We start from the raw sequence: 22,128 nt of genomic DNA on the forward strand, positions 1-22,128 counted from the left end.
CCCAGTTTGACAGTATGTGCCGTTTGATTAGATTGTTTAATCCAGTCACATTTAATGTTATTATGATATAGTTGAATTTACAGCTGCCATTTTACTTGTTTTTCTGTCTCATATCTTTTTTGTCCCTCATTTCTCCTCTACTGCTTTCTTTTTACATTAAATGAATATGTTCTATTGGACGTTTAATTCCTTTAATGGGTTTTTCACTATATATTTTTGAAAATACTGTATTATTCATGAGATTATATTTGGAGATTTCATTCGTAGGCCACCCAGCAAATTTCTTTTAGTCTATAATGTAGCAGAAATCTTCACTGCGTTTCTTCTCTAGTGTTTGGCATAATGTAGAAGGTATGCGAATATAGGCTTGCTCAATAAATGAGACAGAGAAAAGAAATTTGATTCCTTTTTGTCTTCTGCATTGCATACTTGTTATCTGCTTCTGGGACCCAGATACGAAATTAGTATTATTGATAATATGGTTAGCTTGATTTTTAGTAATAATAAAAAACATTTGGTTTCTTCTATGTGCAAGACGTTTGCTAAGTACTGTGGAGAATATAGTAATATCTACAATAAACAGATCCTTTATTTTAATGTAGTTTACCATGATTTCTGCTACATTGTAGACTAAAAGAAGTTTGTTGCACGGCCTAAGAATAGAATCTCCATATATAATGTTTGCATCTCTTCTCAAACAAGATAACATCACAGGTGGAAACTACAGTTTTTGGAATTAAACAGAATTGGATTTGTGTCTGAACTTCTGCCACTTAATAGCTGTGTATGAATCCTTCATAAGTTTCAGTTTCCAAATTTGTAGGGTTTATAATTTCTCATGTACAAAGCTTTTGTTTGTGTGGAAAGAGCTATTGTATAAAACCCTCAGCAGAGTTCCTGATGTCATAAAAGGGGGTTGATAAATATTCCAAATAAGAAATGAATGACTCAAAAAGGAATGTAAAAGATGATTCCTTTGTAAATTTGGAATATCCGTTCTTGTTTTCTGACCATTTATTTCTAAACTACAGTAGAAAAAATACTACTTGTTCATAGTAGGTATTTAATATTTGTTGAATGGTTGTGGAATTAATTTGTATATTCTTGGTGATAGTAATTAGATGTTTACTGTTGTTTGTAAAGTTTTGCTTCTCAAATGGTGTGTGTCATGCTCAGTGTCCATAGGTAGATTTTTTGGGGCCTTTGATGGTCTGTCGTTTATAAGGCACTCCTTTTTCCTCAAGTGTTATTTAGTACGTTTATTTTAAAAAAATTAAAAACCCATCTGTATCTATTTTTCTATCAATATTAAACTGCAGTAGTTCATACTGATTCCTCTGATTTCAGTGCAACAGCACAAGGTTCCTTCTAGCCTCCTACCTTTTCAACTTCCTTCAACATTAAGAACGTGGCTCCCATTATCCACAATGTCTTTACTTAGGTGCTCAGTCCCGGCATGCGGAGAAAGTGTTGTTTCAGAATTGCCAGCATGTCCCTCTGTGGGGAGTGGTGAGATGGGGACTACTGTTTGAGTTATATGTTGGTTTAGAGTTGTATTTATCTTTAGTCTTACTTCTTTGATGCTGTTGTAAATGGAAATTACTTTATCATTATATCCTTGACCTTGTTATATTCGTATATAAAAAAGCTATTGATTTTCTGTATGGTAATTTCATATCCTGCTTCTTTACTGAATTCTTGTAGGGTTGATTTAGTTTGTCATTCATTCTCCATGGTTTCTTCTAGAAAGAGTCATCTGTAAATAGAGGTAATTTTACTTCCTTTTTTCTAATTTCTGTGACTAATAATTTCTCTTGTCTACTTATCTTGGCTTCTACCATTTGTACGATGTCCAGTAGTAGTAGAGGTGGTGGCATCTTTGCCTTGTTTCACTCTAAAGGAAATGCCTGTCCTACGCATTAAGTAAGATGCTGACCCTGAGGATTTTCTCTTTATCTTTGAAATATAATGTTTTACATGGTGTTTCAGGGTTCCTTGATGGGGTAAGTTTTTTCCTGTGGGTCAATATTTACCCAGTGAGCCTTTTCACAGTGTACATTCATAATTTACATTATTTATGGCAAAGTGTTTTTTTTTTTAAGATTATGGCTTTTAAACATTAATTCTGTTCAGTTGTTACTTTTTCTTTAGAGATTTCAATTATATGTAAATTGGATCTTCTTTGCCTTCTTACATTTTAACCACGTTCCCTCCAAACCTTTTTACTTCTTTTGTTTTGGTGAGGAAGATTAGCCCTGAGCTAACATCCATTGCCAATCTTCCTCTGTTTTTTTTTCTTTTTGCTTGAAGAAGATTAGCCCTGAGCTAACATCTGCGCCAGTCTTCCTCTATTTTGTATGTGGGATGCCTCGACGGTATGGCTGGTGAGTGGAGCAGGTCTGTGCCTGGGATCCGAACCTGCAAACCCAGGCCACTGAAGCTGAGCGTGCGGACACTTGGCCATGGGGCTGGCCCCCCTTTTTACTTCTTTACCTCATTTTTATTATCTCGGGTTTTTTCCTATTTTTCTTTAATGTCCCTTATTAAATTTTTATTCAACTATGTTCTTCCAGGAACACCTTCCAATTTAATCATCATATCTGATTATTTTTTTCCTCTCAGTTTGTTTCCTGGTTTCAGTCAACTCGTTTCGTTTCTTAGGTATGTCTTTGTTCATTTCTGTTCTCTTTTGAATTTCTGATTCCTGTTCGTTTTTCCAATCTTCAGATGCTTCTTTGAGGGGCACTTAATTCATTTTGGAGTGTTGTGTCGTAGTTTTCTTTTGCTTCATCACTGACTTTTTTGTGGTAATACTTGTGATTGCTTGCATCTTTACATTTCTTTGGATAAGGTTGGTGGTTTGAGTTTGAGGTGGTTTGCAGGATTCCTAGTACAAGAGCACACTCTCTGTCAGAGTAGCAAAGTATGTTATTTTATTAGGTAGCTTTTTTGGGAGAGGGCATGCATGGGAAGTGGCATATGTCCTAGGATTATTTAGAGTTTTCTTTCTTTTTTTTTTTTGATGAGGAAGATTGGCCCTGAGCTAACATCTGTGCCAGTCTTCCTCTATTTTGTATGTGTGATGCTGCCACAGCATGGCTTGATGAGCGGTGTGTCCGTCTCTGCCCAGGATCCAAACCAGCAGACTCTGGGCTGCCAAAGTGGAGTGTGCCAACTTAACCACTATGCCACTGGGCCGGCCCCTATTTAGACTTTGTGTGTGTGTGTGTGTGTCTTGTGGGATCCTAAATTTCCTCCTATTCTTTTTTCTGCCACCTTGTAGTTTCTAAAGGGCTCCTCTTCCTCCACCTTTTTTTTTTTAACCATTTTCTCCTTGAAACTTCCCGTTTCTAAGGTAGCCTCATTGACGTCCCCCCTGCATCCCCCTTTCGCCCCCCGCATTACACCGAGCTCCCTTCCTTGTAATCTGCACCATCAGGAATCTTTTGTGATATTTTCACATTTTCTAGAGTACTCTTTCTCTGTATGCTGTTTAATTTAGTTCTCTCTTATGCCATCACCAACTCTTGTCTGCTTTGTTTTGGGCAGTTTTTTCCAGACTGCCTTAGGTCTTTGTGAAGTTTTGTGATATGAGCATGAAAGATAACTCTGTGGGATTTAGGATTTATTTTTCTATTTACATGTAATTTGAAGTTTGGAGATCTCTGATTTTTAGTTCTGCTTAGGACATAGGTTTTTGTCTTTTTAGTTTTTCTGGGTTTGGGTTGGGAGATTCCAAATTACCCAGGTACCATTAACTTGTCTACCCAAGATTTAAATTAATTATGTTTTGAGAGTGTTTTCTGATTTTTCCCCCTTTGTATGATTATAATCTGTTGCAGAAGGTTAAAAATATTCCTCTATCTATGTAGGTATTTATAGATCTTATCTTTATTGTTACTTTTCCTTCTCTTGTGTAATACTTTATTAAAGGAAGACAGCTATATTTTGTCTCTCTCCCTAATTGATAACATCAGCATTGACATTTAAAATCAATAAGAATTTCAAATCATTTTTTGCTTAAAAATTTCTCAGTTAAATGAACCAGGTCTAATTTATTTCCACATTTTGAAAAGGAATTTTTCTGTTATCAGCAGGAGCTTCTTGAGATCATTATGATGATGACATTGCTGTTGCTGCTGATAAATGTAAATTTGAAAATGTTAATCTATTTTAAAACTTTTCTTCATTTAACCTCTGTTGATTTTGAGATATACCTTCTGTTGCTTCTTTTAGCCTACAGGAAGGTTTTCTTATAATTGAGATCTCAAAGAAAATTAGTTCTGTAATTCTCATTTTAAGGAAAGATGAAAATATAAACATATTAAAATAAAATGGTTTTTCCCTTTTACTAGAGAAAGACCAATATTTGTCATATGAATAGTCCTTTTGTAAAAATAAATCCCTCGTTTTAGGACTATAGTTCTGATCATATAACTGGAAGAACGTTTTAGTGTTTCTTAGGTAACTGTCGTCTGAAGGCATCTGTAAGTTTTAAAGGATAGAATAGAAACCTCACAACTGTAGTCAATGAAATTGAAAGGGAATATTTTATCTATATTCTGTCATCCCCATTCGACTGTTCTAAGTTTTCTTTATATAATTTCTTCATTGTAATTCCTAGATTACTATTTTCATCCTGTGTTCTCCATTTAACATATGCTAAACACTTTTCTTCTTTACTACAAACCTTTCCTAATGTTCAGTTATAAATTCATTTTTTAAATTTATAACACTTTCTCTTGTTTTTCTTTAAAATGTGGAAATCCATATTTGTTGGGCAGTTTAAGCATAGCAGTGGACAGTCTCTCTTATTTTAGAGCATCTCAAAAGCGGGGTGATATTTATTTCCTTTTCCTTTAGGGTTAGTTGTAAAGAAATCCTTTGGATAGAATTTAACTTTCTAAAAGAAAACAGTTTCTTCAAAAAGAAATTGGTCCATGCCTACTGAAAAACTGAGTTTTTTAAAATATTTTTTTGATGATAAAGTTTCCTCTCCTTAATTTAGCTACAAAATGATGTTTACTGAATATATTGGTAGTTCATAACTAAACTGTTGGGGTAAGACACCTTTTTATAAGTTATTGATTTAATGTTGGTAAAAGCTTCACTGTTATGGGCAAAAAACACACCTCTGAGTTTGTGCAGATGTTTTATTGTGATAGATCTATTATCCAGCCATTAGAAGATAAATGACGGATCTTTCCCATTTTCCATGCCTCAAGAAAATTGAAATAAGAAGAGGAATATCATTTGGGCTGTATGATTAGGGCAGTTTGGATGGCCATTAATTTAAGAGAAGAAAATCTTGGCAGCATTGGCCAACTTGGACCACATTATCAATCAAACCTTGGTGCACTTCTTGTGATGACCCAGCACTCTCAGGTTTTTGCAACGTTAATTAGAATTCATGACAAAATAGATGCAAGGAAACATTTTGTACCCTTCATAATTTTATAGAAAATTTATTGTTATTAGAGGAACCATTTGCTTAGTGTGATTTTTTTCATTACCAGCTTGTCAACTAGCATAGATAATCTGGAGAAAATATGAACTCCATAGATGGGGTGTCACTTTTGTTGATGGTTCATGTAGTTTACCTTGGAGCACAGCTAATGGCTGAAGTTCATAGCAACAGCACAGAAAAACGTGGCAACCAAGGGAAGATAAATGAACCATGTTTATTGCTTTAATATAAAAAATACATAAATGGAAAACTGCATTTGAATTTGATGAGCTCATTGCTAGTTTTGTTGGAGTGATTTATTTTTCCCCTTATAAAAAAAGCTACTATTGACACAGTGAGATGGAAATTAACTGTCTGTTTTTGGGAAACCAATATTTTTGGTTTTAAAGTCTGACTAGATCATTTTATTTTAATTCTGGAAGTTTTATAGAATATTGAACATTTAATAGAGCAAAATTATCAATTCTGCTGGCAGTGTTTAGCCTAGGGTCAGTTTGTTATAACCATACAATGAAATATCTAAAACGGTCGGTTTTATTTTCTGAGGATGCTTTTTCTTTACATTCTTCCTAATTATTTTTTTGTTTCTTTAAACTTTTTTGTACTTAAGTAGTTGTTTTCTTTTTTTTCATGTTATTTGTTAGTATTTTAGAATTATTTTGTACCTGTAGCTCTTGGTTTAATAAATTTAATACCATGTGGTAGCTGATTTTCCTTTTAATTGTTTGGTGTCTGCTAGATACTTTAAAAAAAAGAATCTCTAGGCTTAGGCAAAATAACTTGATTTCATATAGTATTTCTTAAACTGAAGCTTTGTTGAATTGCTATTTCAGTTTCACGGATTATTTTTTCCTAAGTGATATTATTGATTTTTGTACTTTAACCCCTTTACCAATTGATACATCTTATATTAATATAAGATTAACATATAGATAAAAATAGGTTAAGCATCGATATATTTTACAAATACGAAGTTATTCTATAGTTTGATGTCATAAACTTAGTTGTTTTAAGAGATTTTTAAATGATATTAATTCTGACATTTTAGAAATATGATTATCACAGAATATAATTTTTGAAGAGTGATTTATACAGAAGATATCATAATGTGGAGTTGAAAACATGAACTTAACTTCCTTTCCATATCAATAGCAAATAGAAAATTATACATATAATACATTTTGATTTAGTTCACACGAATAATCAATTCTGTGCTTTCTCGATTAAGGTGTATACATGCTGGGCCCAGCAGGCACCAGTACGTGGGCAGGGCTGGAGTCAATAAATGCGGCTGCACGTTTGTGCCGGTTGGTAATTCATAAAACCCCCACAGGACTGGAAACTTGTTTAGCATAATAGCAAGTCTATATTCTGAGCTGTTTTCTTTCAATTGTATTGTTGGTTGCATATTAATAAACTAAATGTCAGCCAAGTAGAGGGACAAACACTAAAAATATGAATATCATCGTATCTAATATTTTTCAAAAAGTACCATTTCAGTAAGTTATATTTCTATTTAATTGCTTATTTTAAGTCACTGGGGAAATTTTAGACACTAAAATGAAGATCCCTAGTGTTCAAAAGGAATATGATATTAATTTATTTTTTCAAAACCGTATTATGTTGTTGGCTAACTGCACATCTATCAGTGGTACGTATATGGAAGTTTTTGTGTATTAAATATTCAACTTAGCTTGTATCTTTATACCAAAGAATGTTAACTTTACCACTTTGCAAAAGCATGACAATTCCAAAAAACAGCATTTATAGATCATTAACTGGTCGTGGAGAAAGCTACGTTTTGTTGACAATATATTGTTTTAACTTATACAAATTGTTATATAAGTGATAAGAATGTACTCAAGTTGTAGCTTGTGTGTTTTCTTTGTAAGTAAATTATATGGGTAAAAATTAACAGGTGGATTAAAATGTATAAGATTTGAAAGTGTTTTTGTACCCAAAACATTTATGAGTTCCTCACACACATTTTAAGATAAATTCATTGTGAATTATTGTCGTTTTCGTTTTAAACGAAACGTTCGTAACGTGGTCCTTGTTATTTTCTTGATTCTTATCCTGAATATTATTATGTACTAAATAATGAATCTTTAGATTAGAATTCAGGTTAGCTTTAAAAATGCAAAATGTGCATGATGAATATGTTTAATCCAAGTATGAACAATTTATTGAAATTTTACCTGACAAAATAAAAATATCAGAGTTTCTAATACTCATACTTCTAATTCTAATACTTCAGGAAAGTATTAGCTTTCCAGACATGTTACAACTATTAAAATTATGCTTTGAGGGAGTGACACTTTAAAATTTATTTCAAGATGAAAAATCATTTTATTAATTAAATGACTGAATACTTTAAATATTGCTGGTCATAACGCTGGTTACACATCTGTAATGCCTGAGTAGAATCTTTGATTGGGGGAAAACGTTTTTTAATGAGTTACTATTTCTTTCTTTTCCAGCTGGTAGCTGGCAGTGTTGTGATGGCTTTTGAAGAAGTTTGCCCGGATAGAATAGACCTGATTCACAAGAATTACCGCAAGCTCTGCAACTTACTGGTCGATGTAGAGGAGTGGGGGCAGGTCGTCATTATCCACATGCTCACTCGATATGCTCGCACGCAGTTCGTCAGTCCTTGGAGAGAGGTAAGTGTCCCGCGGTCTTCCACTGATGAAGTATACGAAGGAGACGGATGGGCTTTTGAAAACGTGTACAAAAAATTAAGAGTAGTAAAATGTAGAAGTCTGCGGATTTAAGGAGGACTCGTCTTCCTCATGTTCTTTTGGAAAGCAGGAAACCAGTATAAATGCCAGGAGGATTGTTTCTATACTTCACGGCGTAGTGTAAAACTTGTAGTGTGATCCCTCCAGGAGGCCCTATAGGGACGGCAGCATGATACGGTGTTCGCGGTGACATGGCCAAATCATGTCGTTTTGTAGTTACTTTCACAACTTTGAGTCCCAGTTCTTCCAGGGACTCACTTGTAAGAGTAGGTAATATGATTCTAACACATGTGAATTTGTGCCTAAAATAATTTCTTGCCTTTATAGATAAGTATTGTTGAATTTTAAACTACTTTTTCAGGGTCTTAGGTTTCTAAAATATGTTTGTTTTCCTTTTTTTCTACACTGAAACTGATGGAATTTCAGTAAAATTAATTATTGAATATACGTTAAAGTTGTTTTCTGTGTGCAGATTAACATTAGAGGCATCCCTTATTCTATTCCACCATATTGAGAATTTAGAATCCTTCATTACATGGTTTGCAGCAGAGATCTCTCAGTGTGTATATATTTAAGATTTAAGTGTGAGTTTTAAACTTGTTTAAGAAAAGAAATCATTAAATATTATAAGAATAGCACATTCATTCTAATCTTGTGATATTTCTTTTTCATCTTTTTAAAAAGCCTTATTATGAATTTTGAAAATCAGCTCTGTAAAAAGTAAAAGACCAGAAATCCTTCAATTATATAATGGTTTTTGCACAAATTTATGAATAGGCATTGAGTGTTCAGTACATCTCATTTTTGTTAACTAGAAATAATACTAAAGTGAGGGAAAAATGTTGGTAATACATGTCAAGGTTTCAGATGTTTAAGGTGTTTAAATGTTTAGAATGTTCATCGGTGCTTTCTCCAATGACTTAGCATTGTTAGTATTAAAAAGCATTTTAAAATTTTTAAAATATATCTTTAGAAGACTATTTGTAATATTGACTCCATCTTAATTATAGTATTAAAAAAGTGTTTAGGTTATTCTACTTAAAAATGGAAATATCTTTTGGATTATTCATGTATAAAAGTCGTATGAAACATAGGTCTCTTAAGTTGATGAAATTTTACTGTTCATCTGTGCTTTTATTTTATAAAGTTAATTTTATTTATCATTGAGCAAAGTCAACCTTTGATGGCCCTTTTGCTGAGTTAGGCAACATGTCCATGCTGCAAATGTCCAGCCACTTTCATGTAAATAGTAACTTTGACAACAGATTTTTGTTGCTAATAGCTATTGTTTGATTTCAGCCAGTTCCCTCCCAGAATGGTATTCAGATATTTTTTTTCCCTGTTGTGTAAGGTTATGTAGGTAATTTTGCCTTATCTAACCACTCTCACTATTTAATACAATTTTTAAGTTTACTCTCCTGTTGCCGTCATATCATTTTCAGATAGCTGTATGCAAATGGTCCTTTGCTTTGTCATTATGTAGAACTTGGAGTTAAAATATATTTTTTCCTTACCATATCTTCCAAAAATATGTAACGAACTTTAAAATATCTTTTTGTAGTTTATTTATTTGTGTGTCTATTCTTTGAGTTTTATTTCATCTTATTTTAGATAAAATTCATGTTTAAAGCTATTTGTAAAGCAAGCAAGATAAATTCTACACTACTATATATATTTATTGTTTTGACAGGTAATTTGAAAAATTGCCACTATATGCATTTCTTGTGTTTTCACGTTAACTCTATGAACATTAATTATTACTAACACAAGATGAAGTCTGGTCATTGTCGTAGGTACACTAGAATTGGGCTAAATAATTTCTTATCTTTGCCACTTATTTGCAATCTGTCTTTGGCATTGTTCAGAGTATGTGGTAAATAGACTGATTCAGTAGTTCTAAAGTATGCACCTCCGCTCTCAGGATGCTGTTGCGTTGCTGCAGGACCAGCCACCGGGGGGGCGAGGGGCTCCCGTGGGACAGCGCCCTGGGCTCTCGCTCCAGCCTTCCCCTCGGTCCGCCTTTCATATGCAGCTTTGCGTACGCTTTCCTTTGAGAAAAAAGGAAAAATCGGAAAACCACGAAAACAGAAGATTTGTAAGGGTTTTGCTAACTACAATCATATGTAGATTTTTTTTTTTAAATTATAGGAGCAGTTCAAGCACATGGTGAATAAAAAATAAGTCTTCCTTCTCATAACCTCTTGATTGACCCCTTAGAGTCAGCTCCTGGCAGCCATTTAATTTCGCTTGTTCTGGTGGTTATAAATTTTACTTTAGATAACACATTTCACTTTATTTAATTTGAAATGGTATCAGTTGACTCCAGAATAATCAAGGTAACAGGCTTGCATCTCTATATAGATATATGTTCTGTTCAGTAGTAGCAGGAAAGATTTGAAAGGGTCATGCTTTATGGTAGTGTTGGAAGGCAGGGATTGTCAAAGATGTTAGACTTTTATACAAATATGTTCTATAAAATAGGTTCAAATGGGTTATCGTCATTGGGACATGTCCGTCCTCACTCCTTCGGTTAACCCGTCTCAGATTCTGTTTTCCTGAGGCTCTGGGGTAAGCAGTCCAGCCACTTGTGGTCTTGGAGACTTCCTGGCCTAGACTTTAGGTTGCATCCAGCTTTTTAGGACTGCACTTGGTAATTTTAACTTTAGAAGTTGGCAGACTGAATTGTAAGGCAAAGTTTGACCATACCTGGAAGAAACTGGGAAGTATTCGGCATTTATATCTGCCTTCACTTTTCACTTCTCATGTTGTAAAAAGCGTACCGTGTAGTAAAGAGCAGTTAAGAGTCTGGGGCCAGCCAGGTGGCTAGTGATTAAGTTTGTGCCCTCCGCGTAGGCGGCCGAGTTGGCCAGTTGAGATCCCGGGTGTGGACCTACACACCGCTCATCAAGCCATGCTGTAGTGGGCGTCCCACATATAAAATAGAGGAAGATGAGCACAGATGTTAGCTCAGCAAAAAGAGGAGGGTTGGTGGCGGATGTTACTCAGGGCTAATCTTCCCCAAAAAAGAAAAAACCTCAGTTAAGAGTCTTACAGAATAGAAAGACCAAGTGGAACAGTACTCTAGGAGAGCCGGTGCTGAGTTGTCACCGCCATTTTTTATCCTTTTACATCAACACTTGAATGTTTTTTTCCCTGGAATCCTTGGAGTAGAAGGTGTTTCTTTCAGTACTCCATCCGCTTTTCCATCCAGGCAGAGGGCACCTGCATAAACGCCATATGAACACCACTTTGTGATATATCAAGGGCAATTTATCTTGAAGTGAAAGAATTTGCAAGTGAGAAAACAGTGTCACTAAAATAATATATTGACTTAAAAGTTATTTAAAATAAAAAACTGCCTGTAAATACCAAATTCATTAAAATCTAGAGGTTTCTTTCTCAAGTTCTAAGAGAAAATGTGAAAAATAATACTGTGATACTTTATATTTATCAATTTATTGTTTTGCTGTGCTTTGTTATATGGTGTTTTATTTGAGATAGGGCAGTGGGAATTATTAGACCCATTTGGTAGATGCAGTAACTGAGCCGCATAGATTTTAACAACTCCCTAAGATAATATTGCTTGCAAAAGGTGAGCCCAAAATAGAAACAGAATAACCCAATGCCCAGGTCAGCATTCTTTCCTGTATATTCTGTTACTTCATGACTTTTAAATTAAAATACCTTTTTGCTTACTTTAATAAGTTTCTGTGTGTTTGCCTATTGTGTTTCAGTCACAGCTAATTCTGAAGCCCCTCAATGCATAGTGCTCAGACATTGCAATTAGCTAACCACCATAATTAAATTTGCTTTTCAAGGAGAAAAGTCATGTTTCTCATTGAATTCTTTAAGGCATTTTTTTGTGTTTATATGCTTGAAGGGTAGCAAAATTGTTTTTTGGGGGAATTGAAAATTAGTAGAAATACATTTTGAGATGAGCTGATGTACATGCTTTTGTCAATAAGCTCTCAAATGAACACATCAAATACAAACAAGCTTCTTCAGGGGCAGAAGAGATTTTTAATTTAGTTTATTTGCATCATTATAGATCAGTATTTAGGCTGTTTATATGTAAATGTATGATTTGAGGAACAATTAAGTGTTGACAAAGTAGATTGCAGTCATATCAATTGCAGTGCATTTTCCATAATTTTTCTAACTGACATCTTTGATGATAAATAGTGGATGCCAAGTCAAAGCCGATTATACAGTGCACTAGGAATTCATGGGGCTGTCAGGGAGAAGACCGATTGACTTGAAATTTACATATTAATGAGAAGATTTGTTAAGAGGGTGCTTGACTATAGAAAATAACAGCGTATTTATAGGGCACGACATTTTATAAATAAAGCTGATGCAGGAAAATGGAAATTAAACCTTTTAGGTTAATAAATTCAAGAGACTGCTAAAATGCATATTTGCATTTTTATTTTCTTAAATTTACCTTACTCTTTGCAGTCCATGTGGGTTTTCTTTTTTATTCTAGGTCAAGTTTGTATAATTTTCAAGGATATAAAATTCTAAAAGATTTTTTTGTGTCATGCAAGCCTATTATGGGAGAATATTTGAAGCATAAATGTAAATCTCTAAGATGAAAGTTGCTTTTGTAGGACTAATGAATTTTAGAAAATAAATATTGAAAAACACCAAGTAAATTTTAAGTGTTATTAAGAAACAAAAACCCTTTTGTGGTATTAATTATAAACTAAAATACAACTGTGTCACTGGGGCCTGACGGAAATGTTTTCAATTTTTCAATACAGCTCTTTAAAGTTGGACTTCCTCCAGGAGATGACAGTTTTGCAAGAATTATCAAAATATTTTACTTTAGTAGTTTGGAACTTAAAACTGTATATCACAGTTACTTTTTCCATATGAATCCAGGTAATATGATTCTGGTGGTCGTATGAATGCTATTTTGAAATCTGGAGTGATGAATTTCCTTTTGTTTCTCTCAATATATCTGTGCTTCAATTATAAAACCTTATATGGGTTATAAGAAAGTTCCAAGTTTAGAATTTTGTTTCAAATATTTTAAAGATAAGTTCCTTAAGTTTTTCAGGGGTAGCTATAAAATAAGAACTCATCAGAACACAAAATTCGTATACGTAGTTTTTGATTCTCGATTTTCTGAAAATACAAAGGTACTTTGGAAAGGTCCAAAACTCCACATCCAGGCCCTGTCTTAGAGGACGTGAGCGTTAGAAATTATTTTTTATGGACTTTTAATTTTCTTTTCAGGTTAGTTTTCTTTGTAAAATAAATTTTTTATTATGTGTGACTCATGGACTATTTTTGAATCTTACTGTTTTGTGGAATTTTTAAAAAACAAAATAGTCAGGAGTTGTGGTAGAATCTGTGCTTTACACGGTGAACAAAGTTTCTCGCACTCTTTCAGGCAGCTGCTGGTGAAGGGTTCCGGGTGCAGTTTACTGAGAAATTGTGGACCATGTGCTGATCTCGAAATGAGCCCTCCCCTCCCTCTGCTGCTTAGGAGGCATTCAGCTGAGATTCCTGTTTCTCTCTGTTGTTCATAAGTTACTTTTGATTGGATTTTTTTAACTCATCAAGTGTCTTTTTAAAAAAAATTTTAAAATTTTATCTAACATGAACATAGTTAAAAAAAAGAAGTTAAATACTACTACAAGGCTTAAAAGAAACATTTTCCTGTCCCACCCTTCCCCATGCCTGAATTGCCTGCCTCAGATTCTTTTAGGCTTTTGTGTGTGTGTGAGTGTGTATTTAACTTTCTCCATTTCTAGGTAATACACATTTATTGCTTTTTCTTGACTTATCAATTTTAGACATTATGTATTGACTTTCTATTATAGAAATGGGGAATTTGGCATTCTTGTAATATATTACTTCATGTTCCCACTTTGCCTGTTCCATCTTTGCAATATATTACAATTTTTCAATGTGTATTGTTCATTTAATTATGACTTTATGAATATTATTTATGCTGTATATTAACATTTTCATCTCCCTTCTTGTGGAACTTTTGGTTCTTCCTGGAATCAAAAATTACCTCATTTTTAATTTCCTTAGTTTATCATGTCACTGTTACAAGGCATTCCAAATTCTCTATCACAATATTAAACGCTCTCCAAATATTATTTTACATGCAGTTGTTGAAATACCTGTAGTTGCCCGCCCAGTATCAATTGTCCTACGCCCCTTTTAAAATAATGGAATCCTGATTTTGTTCAGAGTAGCGATATATCCACTTAAAAATAATGTATTTCCCTAGACTCTCCTGGAGTCAGAAATGGCTGTGTGACCCAGTTGTGGAAATTATGACATTTGTGGAAATATTCTCGTTGGGATTCTGGGAAAACTAGTGTTTTTCTGACAGACTTACTTCACATACATATTTACCCTTTGCCTTTTCTCCTTCTTCCTTCCTGGAATGTTTATATAATGATTGGAGGTACGGCAGCCATTTTGCAAGCGTGAGGATAAAGCCTTACTCTGAAAGTGAATGGAACTGAAAAAAAGCAAAAATGTTCTCCTTGTGGACCTACCTAACTTGATATTTCTGTTGCGTGTAGCTGAACAGTAGTCCTGACTAACACAGTTGTCAGGTACGTCAGGTGTTCCAGCAGCTTCATGTTCTTCTGGGATACAGTCCCAGAGGCTGTACTCTCTTGTTCTGATCTGATTACTTCCTAGGCTCACTACACAGCTGTTGTCCTGGAACTTAATTTCTTCTCTCCTCTGTGTTAAATCTCCTGTTTCTTAGGTCTTCCTTTCCCTAGCGTCTTCCTCTTTTTCTGTCTTCTGGTTTTGATGGCGCACGTCCTCCAGGAACTTCTCCAGAAAGGGTAGATGAGGGAGACAGTTTTGAGACTCTCATGTCCCTCTCCTCCTCGATTGCTGTCTTGCCTGGGCTTTTGGACAAGTACTTCCGTGGGTCTCCTGTGTTGGAAGTGCCTGGTTCCTTCTGTACTTGACGTCGTGGCTGGATGGGGTACTGTTGGGTCACACCTTTTCTTTCTTCTGTTGGGAGCTCTGTGCGCACAGATCTTTCTCCTTCGCAGGTAACTGTTTGTTTGTATCCTCAAAAATCTGTTTTTTTAAAAAAAAACCTGTGAAAGGATTAGTGAGGTTGAATCTCTGTGTGGATCGTTCTATATGTTCTGCATATTCACTTTTTATTTTAGGGAGGTTTTTTTCTTTGACATTCGTTTTTTTCCTGCTCCATTTGTTACTTATGTGCTTCAAGAATTCCAGCTATTTCATTTTATAATCTTTGTCTACTGTCTGCCACCTTTTAAAAAATCACTTTAATGTTTGTCTTTTTATTTGCATTCATGTTATCTCATTTTTTTCTTTGTCAGTAATTTGATTTTCAGTGATCATACCTGTTCTTTATAGTTTTCAATTTGATAATGATAGTACTTTGGTGTTTAGTTTATTTACTCAGGTTTCAATCTTATATTTTCTTTATTCTATAGTTTTATCATCTCATCTTTGAACTTGTATGTTCTTGAGTTCATATCCTTGGTAACTTCTTAAGAGAATTTATTTTTGATGTATGGGGGATTTTTTTTTCCAGAATGATTTCTTTGTCTTTTGCATGGTTTTTTTTCCTTTTGTGCTGTGAGTATGTTGCATAGCTATTATGTTCTTTTTCATATTGCAAAAATGAAATTGGGCAGCCCTGGTACAGACATTTTCTTTGTTCGGATATAGTATGACTTCTTAATTCTGTTCCACTACACCTGAAGACGGTTTGTTCCTTCCTCTCACTTTCTGTTTGAGATGTGCATATTTTATGCCTTATTCTCCTTTGTTTTAGTAGCCTTTTGGCATTTGAGGAGAGGAGTAGTTTGTGGGATTGTAAATTCAGTCTCAGCAGAGATTGAAGTCTTTTTTAGAATATTTGAGCACTTTTTCTAGAATTTTTTTAAAAAGCCCTTACACTAGCATTCATGCCACCGAGAATATTCCTATGGAGAAAGATTCTTGACTTTTAAATTGTTCTTCTTTATTCATTATTTAATCCGAGAACTGTGCTCTCCATTATCAGAGCTGCTAGCCACATGTGGCTATTTAAGTTTAAATTAACTAAAATTGGAAATCAGTAACTCAGTTTCAGTAGCCATATTTCCAGTGCTCAAAGTTCACGTGTTGCTAGTGCCTCCTGTATTGGACAGTGCGGAGAGAAAAGGTTTCCTCTTTCACAGAAGTTTCTGTTGGGCAGTTGCTCCCTCTTCTTTCAGAGAGAGCCAGCCTGGTTGCTTCCTTGCTCGCCTGCTGCTCCCCACCGTCCCACCTGGCTCCTGGGAGAGTGAAAGATAAGGAGAACCTCTGAGTTTTCTTCTGTCTAGATTTTGGAAGAAGAAGGTTACTAATGAACATTCTCAAGAAGTGAGGTATATGTTTTTCTAGAATCTTCCGTTTTTAAAAAAACTTTTAAAAAGTTTATGCCATTAGATTGTGACCCTCTTCTTGTTTTATTACTATTGACTTATTTTTGCTAGTTTTAATTTTTAAAATGTTTTCACATTTTTTATATTGAGGAAAGAAATTCTATCCTATCTTTATTTCACAATCTTTACCTGGAACCCCTCCAAATTTTCACAGTATTAAACGTATCTTATCGACTTTCAGCATGTACTAAATGAATTTTAGGAGAGACTTAGAACTGAGGAAGTTTAGAAGTATGATCCATTCTGCCCTCCTCTGAGTCTGTCCTCAAAGTTTTCTTTTTCCTGCTGTGCTCGCTTGCTTGACATTCTCCCATGGATACTTATATCATTGTATTTTCTCTTCACCATATAATTCCTTTGTTTCCTTGTATTTTTTTCTGTGTTAGTCTTATTACTGTAGCATAAAGGAGTGGATATGGTTAATATTGAATTTTAGTCTTCTGACAAGTCAGTTATTTATGTTAATTTTTAATTTTGTGATTTTTCCACTTAGTAGTTTTCTATATTCATCTCAGAAAAGATAAAGATTTTATGTAATCTATTAATGTAATTTGAAACATGCAATTTTATTCTATTCTGTTATACAGTTAGCTGTATCTATACAGACTTTAAATTCCTGACACGCGTCTCAGAACCGCTGCAACCCTCCTGGAAGCCGCAAGCCTTCGCTAGACTCCAGAGTTCCCCAATCGTTCAATCAGGCAGATTCTGCCAGGGCACTGTTGTCTAAGTGGTGTAGAGAGTGTGGCAGACACTGTTGATTGTCTCCAACAGCCAGCCCCCATTGAAGATCTTCTTCCTTGCAAACAGATTTTCTATAGGCATTGAGCACCCAGGTGTTTTTGAAGAAGCCATGTTGTTCCTCAGCCCAAACTGGTCTAGTTAATGTGAATTAGATTCCCTTTGAAGGTGATGGGCTTGGGAATGGGCATATAACCCTGTTCTTGCTAATGAGAAGTAACGGGAAATGTGAGCAAAGTGGGCAGGGCACAGGGCTGTATGAGCAAGATGGACTTTCACATAAAAAGCATGATGACATTTGAGCTGCAGCTGAGACGTACTTCATGGATTTACAGTTTTAGCTTCCACTGATGGAATACTTTGGATTAACTCTCTGGAAAATTATTTTTAAAACCAGCAATCTAAGGGCACAGTAGGATGATCAAAAGTGGGCAAAAACTAAAGAGGACAGTACACATGAATGACTGAAATTTCAAGGTGTGAGATCTGCCAGGTTTGCCTGGTTTTTACCTGAGGGCACACCCCAATTCTGTATGATAATGGAAACAGTCACAGCCTTACTTACCTAGCCATCAGAGAACAGATTTCAAGGCTGGCAGGATATCTAAAAAGTCTGGGGGAAATTCCAGGAGGGTGCAGGAATCACAGAAGGGTGAACCCCCCAGAAATGGCGTGTAAACACTATCCACATCCTTGGCTGACCAGTAAACTAGGCATGTGCGGGGAAGACTCCACTAGGTTTAGCCAAAAAGCAGCACCTGGAAGATCGAAGAACTACATGGAGATTTCACTTGCTGGCCACATTGGGACAGACAGAGTTTGGAGTGTGAAACCAGTAAAATGCCTGCTCTAACTAAAATCAATAAACTTCAGAGGAATGCAACATAAGGAAGACTTTTTTAGTGTGCTTGATAATATCCAGAATACAACAAAAAATATCAGTGGATATGAGTGATGAGAAACCAAAACATAACGATTGCTCAAGAGAAAAAGCAGGCAGTAGAAAGTAACCTCAAGCTAATCAAGAAGAGGCAATTATCAGACAAATAAAGCAGCTGTTATATATATGGCCAAACTAGTAAAAGCCACATAGTTGTATTGGATGAATAGATGAGTCTTAACAGGAAAAAGCCACTGTGAAAAAGAACCAAATGGAAATTCTAGGTCTGAAAAATACACTGATTAAATGAAAAATATTCTTGATGGGCTTAATACCCAAGAGGAAGCCGTAAAAGAGTCAAGAAACCTAAATGGAGATCAACAGAAATTATTCAGTCTGAAGAACAGAGAGAGAAACAGGTGAAGGCAGGTGAACAGTCGCAGAGCCATGTGGAAGAATATCAAGGGATGAAATACTTGTAACTGAAGCCCCCAAGGGAACGGGAAGAGTGGCGGGAGCGGTACTAGTGCCTCAGGGCACGAAGCCTGAAAAGATTTCAAATTTACTGTAAGGGGAAAAGAACCAAGTGTACAGATCCAGGAAACTCATCCAACTCCCAGGCAAAATAAACAAAAAGTCACACCTATGCACGTGATAGTCAAACTTTTGAAATCAAAACAGAAAAAGAAAACCTTGAAAGCAGACGGAGATAAGCAGTGCGTCACATACAGAGGAACAGTGATAGAACTAACTGCTGCTCAGAAACGCTGGGGTCTGGAAGACAGTGGAGTATCATCTTTAAACTGTTGAAACAAAAAGTGTCAACGAAGAGTTCTATACCTACCAAAACCAGTCTTCAAAAATAAAGGTGGGATGGAGACATTTTCAGATGAACAAAATTGAAAAATTCATTGGAGAACTGTATTAAAAGAAATCCTACAAGAAATTGTTTGGGTTGAAGGGAAATGATAATAGATAGTAATTCATAACTATGAGAAGTCATAAAGAATGAAAGAAATGTTATATATATGGGTAAATATTTTAAATTACTCTTTTTCTTTTTTCTCTTAATTTCTTTAAGTTCCTACAACACACACTCCTCTATCTATCTGTATCTCTGTTTCGCAGTCACAGGTTGCACTTGCTCGTACTTGACCTCTGAACTTTTCTCTGCACCTGTGGAGCTGTAACCTCTGCCGCCAGTGCCACAAGTCTCTGTGTGGACATATGTTTTCATCTCTCGAGGAGTGGAATTGTTCGGTTGCCTTTCCCCTTCTCACCTCCACTTGCGCTCCAAACACAACCAGTTGTAGCTCTTTTAGCTTCGTCTTCTACTGGTTGTCTTCTTATTATTTTTGAAACAACTTGCTTGCATAACTTTTTCCAGTCACTCAAGTCACTTGTTATCTAGAGTACGTCACTTGTTATCTAGAGTACAGGTATTATTTTGTCTGTTCAAGTATTACAGTTCCCCACAAGATTTTTAAAAAACTTTACTGATTTATCCTCTCTTCCATAAATGTCTACAAATATTTCAAAACCTCTGTGCCAACCATATAACCCTTTTTTTTAATGTCCTAAAGGAGAATTAAATTTATCAATTTCTATTCAATGGGCATTTACCTTCTCTAATATATTCTCTTTATTTCAGGGTTTAAGGTAAGGAGGGAATGAATATCTGAAGAATCATGATTAGTTCTGCTTAGGTTTGTTTTAATTTTGTGTCATAGTTTATGATTGAAAGAGAACCACTCTAAAATGCGTTCCACTTAACAAAAGTCAATTCTTAGTTATTACCCATCATTAGGTCGAGGTTAGTTTTCAAATAATTGGGACCCTTCTTTCTCCTGTCTTAGAACCCTTTGACCTAAGCTCAACATCTGTCATGAGTATATTTAATTTCAGAGATACTTAAGAACATGCCCCGTGTAGATGCTCCAGGTTTTTCATTGACAAAGTTTGGCAACCACTGTATTCAGAAAGTTTTTTTCTTATATCCTGGAGCTGAACACATAGTCATAAGAAATGAGAGGTGTTGTGGGCAATTGAGCACTTGAACTTCCTAGTGGCTCAACACAAGGTTACTGGGGAGAGGTGTTCCCATAATTGTGATGTATTGGGAGAGATTCGGTTGTTCGCTGGTCCTCAGACCCACACTTCCACCTTGTGGTGTCGTGCTCACTGGGCTGTGGCATGAAACATGTAAAGTGAAGAGCATAACAGTTACCTCGAAGAAGGAAAAAATGTCTCGAAGCAGTATGTATATCCTCGGTTGTTTTAATAAGGCCTGATTTGGGGGGAAAGAAACTTCTTTTTTATTTTCCTTTGAGAAAAATATTAAATTTAAAATTTTATTAAACATTTTTTTCTAGTGATTGTGTTTCTCTGATAAGTTGTGCTATCCATACTGAATAGCTAATTTAACTAAGTGATTATGATATTGCTAATCACCTCCCCACTCTGGTCTTGGCTGGGACATCTAACCCAGTGTCAGAGAGATGTACCACCAATATACTGCCATGGTGTCTAGGGACTGAATGCTTGTGTCCCCCGAAAGTCATATGTTGAAGTTTGAACCCTCCATGTTATGGTATTTGGAGGTGGGGACTTTGGGAGGTGATTAGGTTGAAGTGAAGTCATGAGGGTGGGGCCCTTATCATGGGAATAGTGCCCTTATAAGAAGAGACACCAGAGAGCTTGCTTCCTTTCTCTTTCGCCACCATGTGAGGATGTGGTGAGGGGGCCGCCAGGAAGTAGGTTGTCACCAGGAACCGAATGTGCTGACACCTTGATCTTGGGCTTCCCGGCCTCCAAAAATGTGGGAGACAAATGCCTTTTGTTGAAGCCGCTCAGTCTCTGGTGTTTTGTTATAGTCTTCTAAGCTGACTAATGCAGCATCTAAGACGGCATAAGAATGTCATGCTGTATTCCGCTGTGTGGCTTTTAGACATTATATACTGGTCTGTGTCCACAGCAGACCACAGAGGTTGTTTTGTCCCAGTAGAAATCTTAAGGTGGTGCTGGTGTCCTTCAGGCTGTCATGGAATTCAGGAGGCAGGTGGGTACGTTCGGTGTCTTGTTCTCGAGTACTGTAAGTGCCAAGGTGATACAAGGGAGGGATGACAGGGTGAAGAAGAATGATTCCTGAGGTGAGATCTGGGCCCCCACCGCTCATCTCTGAGATCATTGATAATTCATGTAAACTGTGTGCACCTCCGTTCTTTCATCTGTGAGAAAGATAGTCGTACCTGCTTTGCTTACCTTGTGGGCTTGTTTTAAGGATGCGGTCAGATGTTTGTGAAAGTGCTTTAGTCATATTAGAAATTACTTCAGCTGAAGTTGCCTTTTATTTCTAATTCCAGCTTTACTGTTCACATGTTGTAAAAGTAGATGTTTTTCAGGAGTATTGATTTCTTCATCAATTTTCATATATGAGAAAATTTTGCTGTGTGCAATTTTAAACTATTGTCAATTTTCTTTTTTCTTTATTTTTTGTTAACCCTTATGAACTGACATGAAACTCGTAGTTTGTATTTATTTTTTAATTAATCCATTCAGATAAAATGAGCAAGTCTCTCTATGTCCTAAGATCTCTTTAAAAAGCAGAGATTATCCTCAGACTCCAAAATTGTGAGTTTAAACACTGATTTATTACAATTTTTGTGAACATTTGTGTTTGGAGCTTCAGGTACAAAATCTATATAGAGTGTTACTGCTTAAGTATAATTTCACAATTTTCTTTATTCCATGGATCTGTGTAATAGTACTTCAAAAATGTCTACACTATGCCTTTCCAAAATACACTTTATGGAGTAAAAGGTAATTTTTTTTTGCTTTCCTGAGGAAGATTCGCCCTGAGCTAAC

At 35.5% G+C, this 22,128-nt stretch overlaps 1 protein-coding gene across 9 annotated transcripts in view; it reads left to right on the forward strand.

The window, feature by feature from the left end:
* The window catches only part of AP3B1 (adaptor related protein complex 3 subunit beta 1), a 227,528-nt gene that overhangs the window by 61,570 nt on the left and 143,830 nt on the right, over positions 1–22,128 (forward strand). For all 9 annotated transcript variants that reach the window (XR_011525709.1, XR_011525711.1, XR_011525710.1 and 6 more), the window contains exon 7: positions 7,948–8,130. Coding sequence is in view for 6 of the 9 variants with exons in the window: in XM_008516552.2 (XP_008514774.1) it covers positions 7,948–8,130 (183 nt within the window). In the remaining 3 variants the exon portion in view is untranslated. The remainder of the gene's footprint in view (positions 1–7,947; positions 8,131–22,128) is intronic.

This window comes from Equus przewalskii, chromosome 13 (genome assembly GCF_037783145.1).
Source record: "Equus przewalskii isolate Varuska chromosome 13, EquPr2, whole genome shotgun sequence".
In the NCBI taxonomy this organism is placed as follows: Eukaryota; Metazoa; Chordata; class Mammalia; order Perissodactyla; family Equidae; genus Equus; species Equus przewalskii.